The sequence below is a fragment of the Pectinophora gossypiella genome, chromosome 11 (genome assembly GCF_024362695.1).
Source record: "Pectinophora gossypiella chromosome 11, ilPecGoss1.1, whole genome shotgun sequence".
In the NCBI taxonomy this organism is placed as follows: Eukaryota; Metazoa; Arthropoda; class Insecta; order Lepidoptera; family Gelechiidae; genus Pectinophora; species Pectinophora gossypiella.
The window spans coordinates 16,188,274-16,204,990 of NC_065414.1; the positions used below are offsets into that span (position 1 = coordinate 16,188,274).

Sequence of the window (16,717 nt, forward strand, 5' to 3'; positions counted from 1 at the left end):
AGAATAACGATAGTCATTTGTTCTTACTATTATCAAGTTATGGGTACTAATCTAATAATAATATTTATGATGTTTATAAATATATACTTGGGTTCGCATATTTTAGATTCGGTATCGAAGTAGTATCCGGGGTGGCAGTGGCAGCCGACGATGCAGCCGGGGATGCCATCGATGCAGTATTCGAACCTTCCGTGTTCTCCGCACTCTGCAACCAAATTTTCTCTAACATTACCATTAGTTTTAGAGCCGATGCAACATTAGGGGTTACAGATGGATGTTTACCGTAGTGAGGCTGTCCTATCCCATACACGCACGCCGGCAGGAACAAAATTTTTAATATCCAGAACATTGGAGAGCTCTTGATTTCAATCACGTTACATCACGATCATAGCACTATGTTTAATGTTTACTTGTCAGGTCACTTTGTAAACGTTGCGCCCACCGGTTATGTCACATAGTGTTACCATTTATTTCATATTAATAATTATATTTTTCTCTTAATAATAACAATATTATTTTATAATCAATATTTTCCACTACACCTTCAAATTCACTGTGAGTACTGGGAAGGAAAACTTTTGTTAGAACAAGATCGCAGTTTTCTTTTTGTGTTACGTTCAATACAATGGGTGCATTCAAATGATAAAAGCGCTATTAGTGCCTCCAATTCGATTGTTCGCTGCGAAAGCGTTTAGATGTGTGTGATTCTGTTAGCTCTCAAGCCTTTTATTTTCAGAGATGGTTTTCAATGGGGACTCATATAAGTACAAAACGAGTGTGTCAAACACCCAAACATCGGATTACGTAATCTGTTACCTGCGGGTGGTGTTTGAATTAGACTGAACTTGTCTTAACTATGTTATGTTAGATTTAATAATTATGTATTAAATATAGTTTATATTTTAAAGCTATACCCATAATTATATTATAATTACAATCTTTATTTTGGTACTTAAGTATAGTTATAAATGTCTTAATCCATTTTTCAATCTATTCTCTCTATATTATAATATTAAGATAATTCTCTTATACTAAACAGTTCAATTTTTACTTTCTACATAGTTCATCGTAAATTATTGTCGTATTGTTTACTATGGCTATGATTTTAAAGTTTATCTTGCTGGATATGATTGCATCCATCGTATTTATGACTTGTTTATATCATCTTCTATGATTCGTCGCCCAGATCTGGTATTCCTTTGAGGCCTCTGCAAAAAAGAAACTCTGTAAAGAAAGCAAAATAAAGACAGATCTAAAACTAACGAAAACCATTTTCCTTTGTCTATTTAAGTTATTTATGAATTTTAATCGAGATAAACGTAATAATATGCTTTTTCATAAAAAACACCATAGTAATTTCGTGTTACTAAAAAGTTACTGATTTGACTAGTTGGAAACTAGCTTATTGCGATAGTCTCTTGTTTTAACTACTTGTATTATTAAATTATGTGTAAGTAATAATTATAAGTACTTCTCTTTGTATACTTGGGTTGGCATATTTTTAATTTATACCCATGAAATATAAATATTCTTACTTGGTGCAGTCGTCGGGTAGCACGCACTTGTGCGTCCTGTCGTCCCGGACATAAGGCGAGACGCACACGCAACCGGACTCGCAGAAGGGGTAGCAGGGGCGCAACCTGTCGCGCGGGTTGTCGCACGACACAGACGCGCACCCCGCGAAGCACGCCTCGTACCTTCGACAGAATACTCCGACATTGTTATTGTCTACCACAGACAAACGAAGATTAAATAGGCGAATCATGGTCTGAATCATCCCCCTCAGTATTTGTTACGATATCACTAACGCCCTGTATAATAATACGGCCTCCGTGGTTCAGTGACTGAGCGTAGGGCTCACGTTCCGGAGGTTCAGGGTTCGAATCCCGGTGGGGACATATCATAAAAATCACTTAGTGATGCCTAGTTTGGTTAGGACTAATGTCCAACACATATATATGTCATCTGTAATCAGGCTGATCACCTGAATGACCGAAAGTAAGATGATCCGTCGGTAGGCACGTTAACCCGTTGGTCCCGGTTACTACTTACTGATGTAAGCATGTAATCGTTACATGAACCATGTCAGGGGCTTTTGGCGGTAATAACCCTGACACCAGAGTTGATGAGGACGGTCATTGATCTCATAACCCACATTATAGAGTAAGGTACAATTGCAGCTACATTGATATTGAAGTGAACCATATAGTGACAGGATCCCGTAGTCGGTATTCACGACTACATGCCCGGGATTATTAGTAGCTCGACGCATTTCTTGTGACCTACTCCTTTATGCCTAGTTCAGCAGAGAAAAACACAGACACAGAGAGTGAGATATATATAGAGATTATATTTTGAATCGCATTGCTAGGTATCAATATAGCGAAAGAAGATAACGATATTATAATAATTATAGGTTACCTTTCATGTGGTCTGTCGCAGTTCATGACTAGCGCTGGTTTCTTGTCGAGTTCTTTGTCTCTGTAAATCACACGCACATTTTGATAATTTACAGTAATTATGATAAATAATAATGACATAAGAGTGGTCATAAAGTTATTACACGTAAGGGGAGTGTCCCATTCCCATTCCGATTTCATTGCTCTTGGTACCGGAGAGCGCCGCGTTGAGTTTGTCGATGTCCTCGTACCGGCGGCGGTACATGTCAGGCTCCCGCGGCTCGCGGGGCTCACGAGGCTCACGGGCCTCGCGCGCCCGCTCCGGCTCGAAGTTCTTGCTGTCCAGCTCGTCGAAGTACCTCGCTTTCTCGTAGTCGTGCCGCCTCCTTTCCTCCCACTCTTTGTGCTCCAGCCTCTCCTCAGGCTTCATCATAGCCTTCCTCCTCCACCCTCTCTCTTGCTGTCTCTTGTCATCCAACATCTGGTGTCGTTTCCCCATGTCTATGCCCATATCGTCGTAATCATAATTGCTCGGTCTCGTCGCTAAAGCAACGATGTCATCTGTAATATAATTGCGGCCTGTGCTGTCAGTTTTTTCTTGCAAATCAATTTTAAACTCTATATAAGCTAAACACTTACATAGGAGGAGTGCCAACAACAACAATTTGCGCATTTTGCTATGGTCGACTCAGTCCATTGTTTCCAAAATGGCAACCAAAACCATTCCGTTTCACGTTCCACCTCAAACCACACTATAAGAGTACGTAAAAACTTTGTTTGTTAAAAAAATTCACCGTTAACGGATGTGATTGCTTACAAAGCTTATCAAAGCTAATTAAAAAGCAAGAACCTAGTTGTTCAACAACAAATGTTTTACAGTTCGTTTTATGGAGCACGCGAGTTGAATTTAGAATTAACCTTCTTTATTCTTTTTTGTAACTGTTTTTATTTGAACTCATCAAAAAGCTTCGAGTGTAGCGTTAACGTATATGCGTCAGATGATACTTTTGTAGATATGAACCAAAATGTTTCCTGATGTCATCTACCAGCCGCAGATTCTGAATAAGACTCAGAAACAGATAGATCAGATTAATGTCTTGGATGCTTTTGAAAGTGAGCAGATGGAAATCACACAGGACAGAAAGGATTGAAAAAGCGACAGGATGCTTGTGTCCAGCAGTGGGATAGCACAGGCAGATTAATTAATTAATATTTTAAGTTTTTAGATTAGTTTAATATTTAAATAGGAGAAATTTTATCTTGTGACATTGATACTCCATATATTCGTATATGTATATCTGTTGAACAATTATTGTACTATTATAAAAGGCTTTTCTATTTTCATTTACAAAACCTTTGGAATCGTCAATATTATTCGACAATACTTGTAACAGTTTGTTAGGAAATTAAACAAAACACGTTCAATAAAACAAAATATACTTATTTGAAACTTTATTTATTTACGATAATCTTTTTGGTGAGTTTCTAAATATGTCGTTAGTTAAGAGTTTCCTAGGTTGCAGAGCCTTGATTGGTGGTGGTGCGATAACTATGTTGAAGTAGTTGCCCATTCGAGATATTTCTGAAGCTCGCTTGAAGTCGTTGCCAGACTGGGGCAGGTCGTTGTCACTCATGTTTTCTGGAGGGGAGAGCATCTCTGACCGCTTGTTGTGATTACGAGGTGGTCTGCTGTCGTACTTGAGGAGCGGCGCCGGCGCAGGCGGGGGCGCCGCGGCCGATGACAGCCCACTTGCCAGAGACGCCTTGCTCCCTCTCCTACTCGGCACCGGGATCCCCATTTGCGTACTGAAACTCAAAAAGAATATTATAGTTTACTTGCGAGTAAAAACTTTATGGGAAAATCATAGTCGATTGTGTGTGCAATAATAATAAGTTTCTTTGAATGTGTCTGTCACATTATCAATTCCCACCCTGAAGTAGCTTAAAATGATTGCTACTCGGCTGATCAGACGCACATCCAATATTTATTATATAAAATGTATATTGGATGTACACTATTGTACACGCCTCATTATTACCTTCCAGTGTGTTTCTTCTTTATAAGTAATTAGCACGATTGTTTCGTTCTCTGTAATGATCTGATATCAAAAATATATGTTTTGTATATATATTTATCCATATATTTATCCAAAAGTATCCAAAAGCATATGTTATTCACACCGTACCGAATACTTTGATTCACACCATGATGCCGAGTTGATATCAAGTGTTTTTAGTATTTCTTTTTTAATTATTTTCAGTTTCATACTTTCGTCACGGAAAAATCCACTTGAGACTCATGTTTTAGTAAATAAATTATCATTCTTTCTTTTTTTGATATCGACTCAGAATCGTAATCTGTATCGTCCCTCAAAATTTTTGTTACGGTGTCATTAACACCCTGTATGTTTTATGTTAGATATGTTTATTTTTAATTTAAAAATATTTATTGATACATACGGTGAGCAGTCTTGAGGCAACACACACTGGTGTGTGCGGTCGTCGCGGACGTAAGGGTCCTCGCACACACACCCCGGTTCGCAGTAAGGGTAGCATGGACGCAGGTGGTTGCGCGGGTTGTCGCACGAAACCTCCGCGCAACCACCGAAACAGGGCTCGTATAGCTCGTTCGGCCAGTAACATGCTAGAAAGGAGAAACAAAGGATTTAGGTAATCATATTCAAGGACGACCGACTCTCTTTAGTCCTCGCGGGATGCAGTAGCCAAATATTACGACTTCGTGTCGGCGGTATGTATAATCACAAGTGTGATTTCGATATGCTACTAAGTAGGTTCTTAGTAGTAACCTGACGACCTCTGTGGTCCAGTGATTGAGAGTTGGGCTCACGATCCGGAGGTCCTGGGTTCGATTCCCGGTGGGGACATATCACAAAAATTACTTTGTGGTCCCTAGTTTGGTTAGGACATTACAGGCTGATCACCTGATTGTCCAAAAGTAAGAGGAGCCGTGCTTCGGAAGGCACGTTAAGCTGTTGGTCCCGGTTAATACTTACTGATGTAAGTAAGTAGTCGTTACTTGAGCTATGTCAGGGGCATTTGGCGGCTCAATAGTAACCCTGACACCAGGTTTGATGAGGTTGATAGGTACTCCACCTCACAACCCACACGATAGAAGAAGTAGTAACCTTATTAGCCTCCTTCGTTCTAGTTCTATATTGATGATATTCATTTTTTTCATCATATTATTTCCCACCGGGGTAAGCAGAGGCTATGGAATTTCATTTGCTTCGATCCTCACATATTTCCCTTGCTTCCTCCACATTCATCAATCGTTTCATATGTATATGCGCGCTGAATCATAATTTTTACTTAATCTATCTTTAAAATACCACTTTAAATTCTCACTACAAAAGATTCATGGAAAGTTACAAAGTTTATATGAAGTCATAACTCTCGACTGTCGTCGGGACCGACGTTTAAAAATCCCAAGAAAATAAAGCGGGTGTTCTTACCACCTCTTAAATTTGGTGTAAACTTAGCTCTAGCTGGACATTATTGGGTGTCAGGGCACTAAATCTAGTTGCGGCCAGTTTTATCCTCTTTTTTTCCTTAGCCCCTAGACCTTTAGAGCTCCCAAAGGGGTTCTAGCCTAGACTTACAGTTCCAGAGGCGCCTGCATTTCCAACTTAGGTTTAAAGACTAAAATCTATTGTTCTAGGGTTTCGTGTACGTTATCAATGGCAGTCTCGGGGGTTTTTAGACTTTTATTGTAACATAGACTGTTTGTAGAGATTTTATTTTAAAAATGTTACTTTTGGAAGTAATAGTAACGCTTAAGTTCCCATTACTTTGATAAAAAGGAGTTGATACTTTACTTATTTTATGTGATAATGTAAGTTACCTTTCATAATTTTCTCCTCATCTCGACACAGAGCGTTGTTCAGCCAGCTCACCACTACTAGAGCAACTACAGTCCTCATTTCTAAATATAACCCTATCAACACAAGTCTGTATTCTACCTTAATAGTCCACTTAGCACTCAGTAGCTTTTAAAATCAGGCGTGTAATAAAACGGCACAAGAAGACGTCTTAATGCGGGCAGGATGATGTCGCTATTGCGCTCTGTAGTGTTTGGTAAACATCAAAAGCTGGGTTAAGCCTCCTCTGATTGAATTATTACCGCGGTAATTTCGAAGGTGCCATCGGGTCACGTTCCGAAGGTATTAACTATATTATGATACATTTCTCTAACGAATTTTGGACCGGAATTATGGGATATGTGGTACAAGTAAAGCCCATGTAATGAGAGATAAAATGTTAATTAAAATCGTAAGCGCGATAAATTTCTAAGTCTATAATTAAAATTACAAATATTAATGTTCTAAAACATATTTCTGTTCAAAAGTACTCGAGGTTAAAAAGGCCACATCAAAGCAATTCGTGAACAGTAATATTGGTATATGACATTTGTTTCCATTGCGCACTTACTTTTATATATGAGCAAATGTCAAATTGCAATATTATTATTAATAAGAGTCAATAAAATGCGTAATTACCATGCAGATTGATGAATCCTTCTACTAGAAACGTAGTCTTAGAAGTATGTTATAATGTCATCAAGAGGAAGAAGATAGCTAAGCTCGTTGTGACTTTTCAGTACACTTAAATCTTTGTATATAACATTGTTCTGATGTTTGGAAATTCCTAAATGGCTTCAAAAAAGGAACGTAAAACCTATCGTTAGTCATCTTATCGAATAGGGTTAGTTTACAAGTAACTATTCGGCGTATCACGAAGTCGTGGGGTATGCGACACGTGTGGAGGATCACCTCAATAAATTCGAACCCGGCCCGGGATCAAACCGGAAAATAAAACAACAACGCACTACGCACTCACTTACCTACTTACCTTACCTGGCCTGTAATTCTCATAACTGTTTAGAGTACGACGTCTTGTAGTTGACATAAATGAACAATGCTGCAAAGTGAGAGTATGCATAAAATAAATGAAAAATATAATAGCAGTAAGGAAGATCTTATAATGAGATAGGCATAATTTTATATATATTATAGTACTAGTTTTTTACACCTGGAATTAGCATCGTCGTAATTATTGACAGTCAATAAAACAATTATAAAGTAGATACCTAGGTATCTATATAAGAATACAAAAGAGGTCAGCTGGCAGAAATATATTCCTGAGAGGTAAGCTTACCAGGGGGGTTAAAAAGCTACATAGAAGCAGTTCATCTAATAAACCAATTTGACATTTGGTCATATAAAAGTAAGTGCGCAATGCAGACAAATGACAAATAGAAATATTGCTTTTTTAGGTGAATTGCTTGATTGTTGATTGAATGTGGCTTTTTTACAAATTGGGACCCAAGATGTCACTTAGAAATAAATTTAAAGAAATTAATATTTTAACTTTGGCATCACAATATATCTTTGAAAACTTAATATATGTAAAAAAACATATAGGATTATTTGCAAAAAATAGCGATCGGCACATTGTTAATACCCGGAATAAAAATAAACTTGCTTTACAAGTCAGTCGATTACATAAGATTACTAAATCTTTTAAGGGGCAATGTATACGTTTTTACAATAAGATTCCCATTGACATTCAGAATTTGCCTTTCAACTGCTTTAAGACAGTAGTTAAACAAAAACTTTACAAAAAAGGTTATTATAAAGTTAGTGATTATTTAGAAGATATGAATGCATGGGATTAACTGTCTGAGAACTGATATTAGGCAGCTAAATTACTCAATTGTATATCAATATTTTATGTTTATTTTTATTTTTTTTAAAGAACGTCTAGGGCCCTGTGCCACGGTTTTTCTTGCAGCTTCTTTTCCCCGGCTATACAGGTTGTGAGAAGCTGCAGTAGTTTTAGGCGGATGAGACGTTCGTTATGTAAAAATTGACGATTCAAAGTGTAACTATGTTACCTACTGAATAAAGATATTTTTGAATTTGAATTTGAATTTGAATTTAACCTCGGCCTAGTATGCCATCTGCGGCAAATCTACAATAAGTCACGTATCAAAAATAAAAAAAATAAAAAAAAAACTCTTTTTAACTCCCTGAACTCTCTGTATTCTTTGTCTGTTCTATTGTATACAAACAAATGAATAGTATAAATTAAATAAGAATATATAGAGTGTATAAATGCATAAATTGGTGAAGAGCCCTTCATTCTTTTTCCGTAGTCAGGTAAAAACAAAACACAACAGACAGTGTAAAGCCGTCAATGTATACATCAGTCACGCGACACACCTCGCTACCCGTAGGTGTAGCAGCATAAGTTCCGACAGTTGCTTCTGTCGGCAATTTATGTGCCGATGCCGCCCGTGCTGATACGTCCGTGTATTGTGCTGCGTTTGTTGTGTTATTCACCAACAAATAAACCGAGCTCCGGTTTTGTGAGGAAAACTGACTCAGAGTCAATATGAGAGGCAAAAAAATCGGCTTCGGTATAATAGTGTAGGCAACGAAGCAATTTTTTGTATGAAGACCGCAATATTAAATCCTGCGTCCCTGAAATTTTGCTAAGTCCATTCTATAGTATAGCATTAGGTAAACTTGTATAAAAAAAAAACAAAAAATATATATGCGGAAGTTAGGTATTTATGCCTAAAAAACTACAAATACCGCGGAATAATTTCTCGGTCCACATTATTTTACCAAAAGGGTTATTGGATTACTTGTATGACACATCATAAAAATCGAAAACTTTCTTCAAAAAAAACTTATTTTTTATAGATAAGTATGCCTGTTTTACCGTCATTTCTTTCGGAAAATTTCTGTCAAGTTGGTTACTCCTGGCGAAGAAAATTTTGACTGAGAATTTTTCCGAATCAAGATCTTATAAACGATTTATGAATTTACGTAAAAATATCTAACATCCGGTATCTATTTTTTTTAGATATCTATAAATGATGTCTATTTCACAATACTTTATCATGCTGCAAAGCTTCGTCGCCTGAGGAATCAATGTTGGGGTCCCTACTTCCCTTTCCTACACCATAAAGTATGTCAGTTGGACATCTGTAGTTTGGTCGATAACGATGTATTTTGAAAGATAAAATTAAATATCTAAAGAATCTCATTGAAGCTCACTAAAGTAAGTATGTTTATAACAAGATTAAACATATTAATAGACTTAGCGCTGGTAAATAATATTTATCAATCTTACCTTCCGATACAAATATACCTAAATAAGTAGAACTCTAACGGCCTTCGTAGTTGAGCGTCATGCTCACGATCCGGAGGTCCTGGGTTCGAATTCCGGTGGGGCAAATCACAAAAATCTCCTTGTGATCCCTAGTTTAGTTAGGACATTGCAGGCTGACCACCTGACTGTCCAGAAGTAAGATGATCCGTGCTTCGGAAGGTACGTTAAGTCGTTGGTCCCGGTTACTACTTACTAATGTAAGTACGTAGTCGTTACTTGAGTCACGTCAGGGCCCTTTGGCGGCTCAATAACAATCCTGACACCATGGTTGATGAGGTTAATTGGTATTCCACTTGTCAACCCACACGATAAGAAGAAGAAGAATTAGAACTCTATCTATTCGTTACAGTTAACAATGATATTCTTGTAGCTACTCAGTAACGCAATTCTAGGTATATTGGAGAACTCGCAAACAGAATAGTACGCTCATCTTTTTATCCAAGACCAACTTTGTCCCGAGTTCCGATTGACAGATATTGATGCCGTGATAAACAAATCGGCAAAGTTTAGTTCGCTGAAACGAGAGTTTTCAGTAAAATGTTACAGTTTCCAGGGAAACATGGCAACTCGATATGTATAAATGATGGAAACCCGAGGATAGGCATTTTTGGCTGTTCTAAAAACCTATACAGGGTGCTAGTGACATCGTAACGAGTACTGAGGGGAATGATTCAGCACATGATTCTGAGTTAATATCAAGTGAAATTTTTCGTCGCAAAATTCATGAATAATTTTGTGGTTTTTTAAATTATTTTCAATTCTATAGTTTTGCGAGGGAAAATTCCACTTGATATTAACTCAGAATAGTGAGCTAAACCATTCCTCTCAGTATTCGTTACGACGTCATTTACACTTAGCCATAGGAGTACGTATGGGTGTTAATGACACCATAACGCAAAATGAAGAGGATGATTCAGACCACGATTATGAGTATTCATAAATATTCATAAAAAAATAGTGCTTTTTATTATTAATTGCACTTGATAATAACTCAGAATCAAAATTATAGTTTTCGTTACGATAGCACTAACACCCTGTATCAGGCTACCTTTGAGATCTGAAATTTAGATTCCATTTTGAATTACGAGAGGCCTTTACTCGGCGGAGAATTATTATTTGTAGGCTTTCGTATTTCTATTAGTTTTTTGATACTAAAGGGAGGAATGAGACCTGAAAAATGTTTTTTAATATCACAATTCCTGCTTTATGTAATATTGGTTTGTGAAACTGAAAGAATTTTGGCGCAAAATGGTCACTGAAATTGAACAAAATGCTAACGATGCCGTTTCTATAGTTACCTCTCATTTAAAAAATATATACCTATGGAATATTAATGAAATACTCATGGGATGACGTAGGCGATTCGGAATCCACCCGCGTACTTCACAAATTACAAGTAAAACGATCTGTTGCCCTTAAATAGACGTCATTCGATGGTCCAGCCCTTTCCTATCAAAACCTTTCCAGCCGTCGCTTACCTTGCACCCTTTGCTATGACAATAGAGTTGCGATTCAGTCACTATCATACAAGTGCTATCAAGAGGCCGTTCAGTCTCTTGGGCCCAGGGTCCAATATGTTTGGAGACCTGTCGTGAGATTGGCCGTAGCGTCAGCAAATAAGACACATACGTGCTCTGAAAAGTAGATGCAGAATCTTCAGTGCTTTGTTGACCTTACGACGGAGTGTCCTATGTGGGTTAGGTAATAATAATGTTCCCTTTGAGGCTTCTCTGTTACTACTGAGTCTTTGTGTCGGAGGCAAGTTGCCTTGTATTGTTTTGTAAGAACTAGATCCAATATAATAGGACCAGGAATATAACAAGGATAAGCCGAAGTTGCAAACTGAGGTAGTAAGGTTGTTTGCTTAGCTCACTCCACTTTAATGAGTATTTTGATTGCTCTCCAAATTATATTTGATTGGATCATAATATTATTTATCCCTACTAATATTATAAATGGGAAAGTGTATGTGTGTGTCTATTTTTTATCCATCCTTCACGGCAAAACGGAGCGATGAATTGACGTGATTTTTTAAGTGGAGATAGTTGAAGGGATGGAGAGTGATATAGGCTAGTTTTTGTCTCTTTATAATCCCCCAATTCCCTAAAATAGGGGGTGGAAGTTTGTATAGAGCATTCTGCAATTTTCAAGGTAGAAATATAAAACTTGGTATGTGGACTATTTTGTAACTAACAAAAAAATTGTGTATATTTTATTTGGAAATCTGCGTAAAAAGTCTCCCTAGCATTATCTCGATTTTCTCACTGGGTCCGCTTACCTAACCTGAAGACTTGACAGGTCCGGTTTTTTACAGAAGCGACTGCCTGTCTGACATTCCAACCCGCGAAAACCAGCCCAATACAGGTTAGGTCACATACCTCCGAAAATTCATTTCTCGGGAATGTGGGTTTCCTCACGATGTTTTCCATCACCACTGAGCACGTGATAATCATTTATGATCCAAACATGAATTCGAAAACAAATGCGACAATCATTGGTTTAGGCCTGTGCTGGATTCGAACCTGCAACTTCATCGTGAGAGGCAAGCGGTCTACCATCTAACCTACGACGGCTTTACGTATACACGTATGATCTATTAAAATAAGTTTGAATTTCGAAGACAATGTAAGTTCCGAATAAACACTTGTACTAAGATTATTCTCACGTAGAATCGTTAATTAAGTCGAAGTGTGAATACAACAGCAGTAACAATGCAATAATCGTGAACCAGCGAGCATGGCAGTGCACGTAACGACAACAACGTGCACTCAGTGCACGCGCTACGTGCAACTTTGCACATTCGTGTAATTGGTCTAATCGCATCCTATTTATTCGCTGCGGTTGTACATTTATTGGAGTTTCGAACTGAGGGCTGAACAGTTTCGGGTACCGCAGGATTTGAATGTACCTATAGCTATACCTATATAAAGGTTAAAGGGGTAAAATATAAACTACTGTTTTACTGGTAAAATTAATTAAAAACGTTTAAAAATATATCAAATCAACATCAAATCATATATACTTTATTGCACAGAACTAAATTTCAACAATCAGACATAACATATGAGTACAGTACAATTTGGGCGGCCTTATTGCTCTAGAGCAATTTCTTCCAGGCAACCACCAAAAGGAAACAAAAATTTACAAACAACTTGGATGCGGGATGGTGCAACAAAAAATAAATACCTAAAAGTAAAACTAAAGTCTAAAGTTAAAAAATATATCTGTCTATGCCTGTCGGTTTTTTATAGGATACACTTCGGTGAGTGTGCGCATGAACTTGCGAGTTAATTCTACCCACTTCATTCCATCTACGGACAACTAGATGTCGGCAGGCAGTTCATACTTATGTTGTGGATATACCACCAATCCGCACTAAACGTTTTGCCTCTTCCTTTTTGATGCGAACAGCAAAGGACTGGAACTGTCTGCCGTTGTCTGTGGCTAACTCGTCATAATCTGAGAGCATTCAAGGCTAGATAAGCGTATTTGCTAGATAAGCGTGATCCACGTTAGACCACATCGTTAATTACCATCAGGTGAGACCGTGAGATTGTGGTCAGCCTATATTATATATAAAAAATAAATAAGTATATCTCTAAATGGTAAATGTATGTAACTTTCTTGAGGAGCTTGGTGGCGCAGCGGTTAACGCGCTCGGTCTGCGATTGTTGAAGTTAAGCAACTTTCGCAAAGGCCGGTCATAGGATGGGTGACCACAAAAAAAAAGTTTTCATCTCGAGCTCCTCCGTGCTTCGGAATGCACGTTAAGTCGTTGGTCCCGGCTGCATTAGCAGTCGTTAATAACCATCAATCCGCACTGGGCCCGCGTGATGGTTTAAGGCCCGATCTCCCTCTCCCTATCCATCTATAGGGAAGGCCCGTGCCCCAGCAGCGGGGACGTTAATGGGCTGATGATGATGTAACTTTCGTTTCGTTTTGTTTTTAATAATATGTGTGTTGTTATAATTGTAGTTGGATGGAATGTACTTGTTTATGTATTTATTATTTAATAAATAATATTTACTCTCACTTAAAAATTTGTTTAAAATAAAAATATATGTCTATTTTTCTCACATAAACACGATAATTGGTAATTAACATAAAACAAGATTAAGATACAGTTGTTGGTGACAGAGACTGGGGTCTGTGAGAAGCGTTAGCTTGTAGTACTTCTAACTGCGAGGATGCCCTGTTCACCACCAAGTGTAGCGTGCGTGTCCTGAAAATACTTAAATATCTCTAAATGGTAATGGCATATTTTTAATTTTTGAAACGATATGCAAATTGCACACCTGCTACAACATCCGTTATTATTATTTAGATGTACATCAATACTGAGCGTGTTAATCTTACTTTACAGAGACATCTAAACAAACACGAAAACGAAGGTACAAAAACAAATAGACGCTCTTTATCAACACGCCAAAGGAAAGATAATTACAGCACACTTCACCAATGAAAATAGGGTAGATAATGTGAGTTGGAGTAATACCTGGTTGCTGGTTCGTATGTGTAATTGAAAGCCGCGATGCGAGTCCCAATAACAATGCGCGTGAACACGCCGCGTATAAATTAGGGAATTATATTAATCGCGGATAACAGCGATGGTAACGGGCGACTCGTGTTCCCGCCGCCCGGGAAATTGCTCCTTACCCCGGCTTAAACACCAGAATCTGATCTCTCCCTCAGACATTCAAATTAAAACTGATTTGTTTGGATAATGAGAGCCACCGGAGTTATAATAAGCTATTTTTATGGTTATTGTTTCATTTTATATCACACCAAGCCACCTAAAGCACGAAGCACGTTTGCGCCGCTAGAATATAAATAGATCGAAAAAAATAGAATACGGTCAACGCGGGTTTATGTGACCGCGTGGGCGAATAAAAAGGGAAGCACATTTTTTTCACGACCATTAACGCGGGGAAAATATTTTTTAATTCAATTTCCAGTGATGCTGCGCCGGAGCCAGAACAATCAATTTGCGGGCCGACTATACGAGGGAAATTAACGCAAGATAACACGGAATTAGCGCCCCACCTGGGGAAGGATTAAGCGCCCCAGATAAGTGAATATATTACCGCAATTACGGGTAAAAAGAATTTAAATTTACACGAAAACACCCGACGGAAATTGCCTGCACAATCTCAAGCAGCAACGATCCCCGAGGATACATCTCGCAGGCTTTATCTGGGTAACGTACTGAAGGCTTTTGTTCGTCACCGACTCGATACAATGCTTAACATATTTTAATCTCATCGTCTTTGTTCGTCGGATGTCAGCGACAAATTAGCTGTGACTTTAACAAAGTTATCCGAGTTAGGAATATAATACGTTAGTAAGAAGTTAAGAGGATTTGAGGGGGTGTGATTAAACAGATATGAATTAAAAATACTGACACAGAATTTGGCACACTATCTTTATAGAAGCAATTCTACATATAACTCATGAAAGACTAAAGTGTACCTACGCAATTGTGTCTTTATAATAATAATGAAAAAATAAGTATTTAGCGTTGTTACGTACTGAACAGTCTTTCATTGATTATTTTAAGCAAAGTACAAAAATAATTATAAAACGTTACATGATTTTAATGTCTATCAATGTTTCCTCCATCACCAAGCAACAACCCACAGTCGATGACGTAACAGCTTCCCGTAACACAGTGCGCTCTCTCACTCGCCAGGAAGCAAACCAGTTCAGCCACATCTTGTCCCAGAGCCACCTTCTTCAGTGGAGCAGCTGCTTTCAGACCTTCAAATAACTTCTCATTCTCTTCCTCATTCATTCCAGCCCTTCTAAATATTTCAGTTTTCACAGGACCAGGATCCACCGAATTTACTCGAACGCCTTTCGTTGCAAATTCTAACGCGACACATTTTGTGAACATGTCCAAAGCGGCTTTGCTCATACAATATGGAGTCATGAAAGTTATCGCTTTAGTCGATAGTATACTAGATATATTAACGATGTTTCCTTTCGTTTCTATCAAGTACGGTAGCACCATTTTAGTAAGTAGGTAAGTGCCGCGAACGTTCGTAGACATTATTGAATCATAAGCCGACATGTCGCCGTGAATACCAGTTAGTTTGGAAATTCCAGCGTTGTTCACTAAAACATCGATCCTTTCATAATGTTTTATTGTTTCACTTACAATTCTTTGTAGATCTTCCTCAATAGTAACATCAGCAATAACGCTTAGAGGCGGGAAACCGTGGATGAGTTGACATTTTTCAGCGATTTTCTTTAAATTATTTTGGTTTCTTCCCACGAGGGATAGTTTTGCTGATAATTTCGCGAAGTGCAATGCACATGCAGCACCAACACCCGAACTCGCTCCAGTAATTATTACGACTTTGTTGGAGAACTCCATACTGTACCAGTGGAAATCCAACACTGAGTCAGTCTGAGGTAACGTAACTAGGAACCTAACCACGAATAATGAAAACATGTAGAAATAGAATGTTGGCGAGGAATAAATATTTTTTAAGATTTTTACCAATATTATCTACTAATTTTACCCACTCAATCATTACTAAAATATTTAAAGGACTTTGTTTATGATGCGTATAAATATATTTATTTGTAAAATAAGTAATAAGTAATTTTATGTAACTTCATAAACAAAGCTCTTATTTGATCTTTTACGAAATGTATTAATATTATTTTAATATTCGTGTATTGTAAAGATAAAGAGTACATTTCTATATCATTGTATTATCTTCTTTAACGTTCGTGAAGTGATCAGTGACTGTAGCATAATGTAATAGAATCGGTTGGTAATCCAATATTGCGTGCGGTTACACTCACTGGGTTTTGCCATATTCTGAGACTGGTGATGCCTCGTTTTCACGTAAACTGTATGTAATCCTTGCAATAATTAAATTAATATCTAAGTACATGAAATCCACAGTGTTATTTAAAAAAGATGAGTGTTTTGAGTTGTGATTACACAAAATGACAATAATTTTATCTGTACTGCAACATACAAATAATAACGCGTTTTTTCGATTATATGTTCTATTTCAATTTACACAGATTTTTATTTAACGTGATATATTTAACATCTCGATGACTTAAAAATTTAATAAGTATACTTACTTACTAAATAATGT

General features: G+C 37.6%; 3 protein-coding genes across 3 annotated transcripts; all 3 read right to left on the bottom strand.

Moving 5' to 3' along the window:
* Positions 1 to 1,168: 1,168 nt before the first annotated feature.
* LOC126370939 (uncharacterized) lies at positions 1,169 to 3,072 on the bottom strand. The gene is made up of 5 exons (XM_050016073.1): positions 3,039 to 3,072; positions 2,564 to 2,960; positions 2,422 to 2,481; positions 1,536 to 1,697; positions 1,169 to 1,208 (listed from the first exon to the last, which is right to left on the bottom strand). The coding sequence occupies exons 1-5, from the start codon at positions 3,070 to 3,072 to the stop codon at positions 1,169 to 1,171; spliced, it is 693 nt and encodes a 230-aa protein (XP_049872030.1).
* A 787-nt stretch (positions 3,073 to 3,859) lies between these two features.
* Positions 3,860 to 6,340, bottom strand: LOC126370940 (uncharacterized). The gene is made up of 3 exons (XM_050016074.1): positions 6,262 to 6,340; positions 4,860 to 5,043; positions 3,860 to 4,205 (listed from the first exon to the last, which is right to left on the bottom strand). Exons 1-3 carry the CDS (start codon positions 6,338 to 6,340, stop codon positions 3,860 to 3,862), a joined length of 609 nt encoding a protein of 202 aa, XP_049872031.1.
* An 8,852-nt stretch (positions 6,341 to 15,192) lies between these two features.
* On the bottom strand, positions 15,193 to 15,975 carry LOC126370941 (3-oxoacyl-[acyl-carrier-protein] reductase FabG-like). The gene has a single exon (XM_050016075.1). It carries the CDS (start codon positions 15,973 to 15,975, stop codon positions 15,193 to 15,195), a length of 783 nt encoding a protein of 260 aa, XP_049872032.1.
* Positions 15,976 to 16,717: the final 742 nt, after the last annotated feature.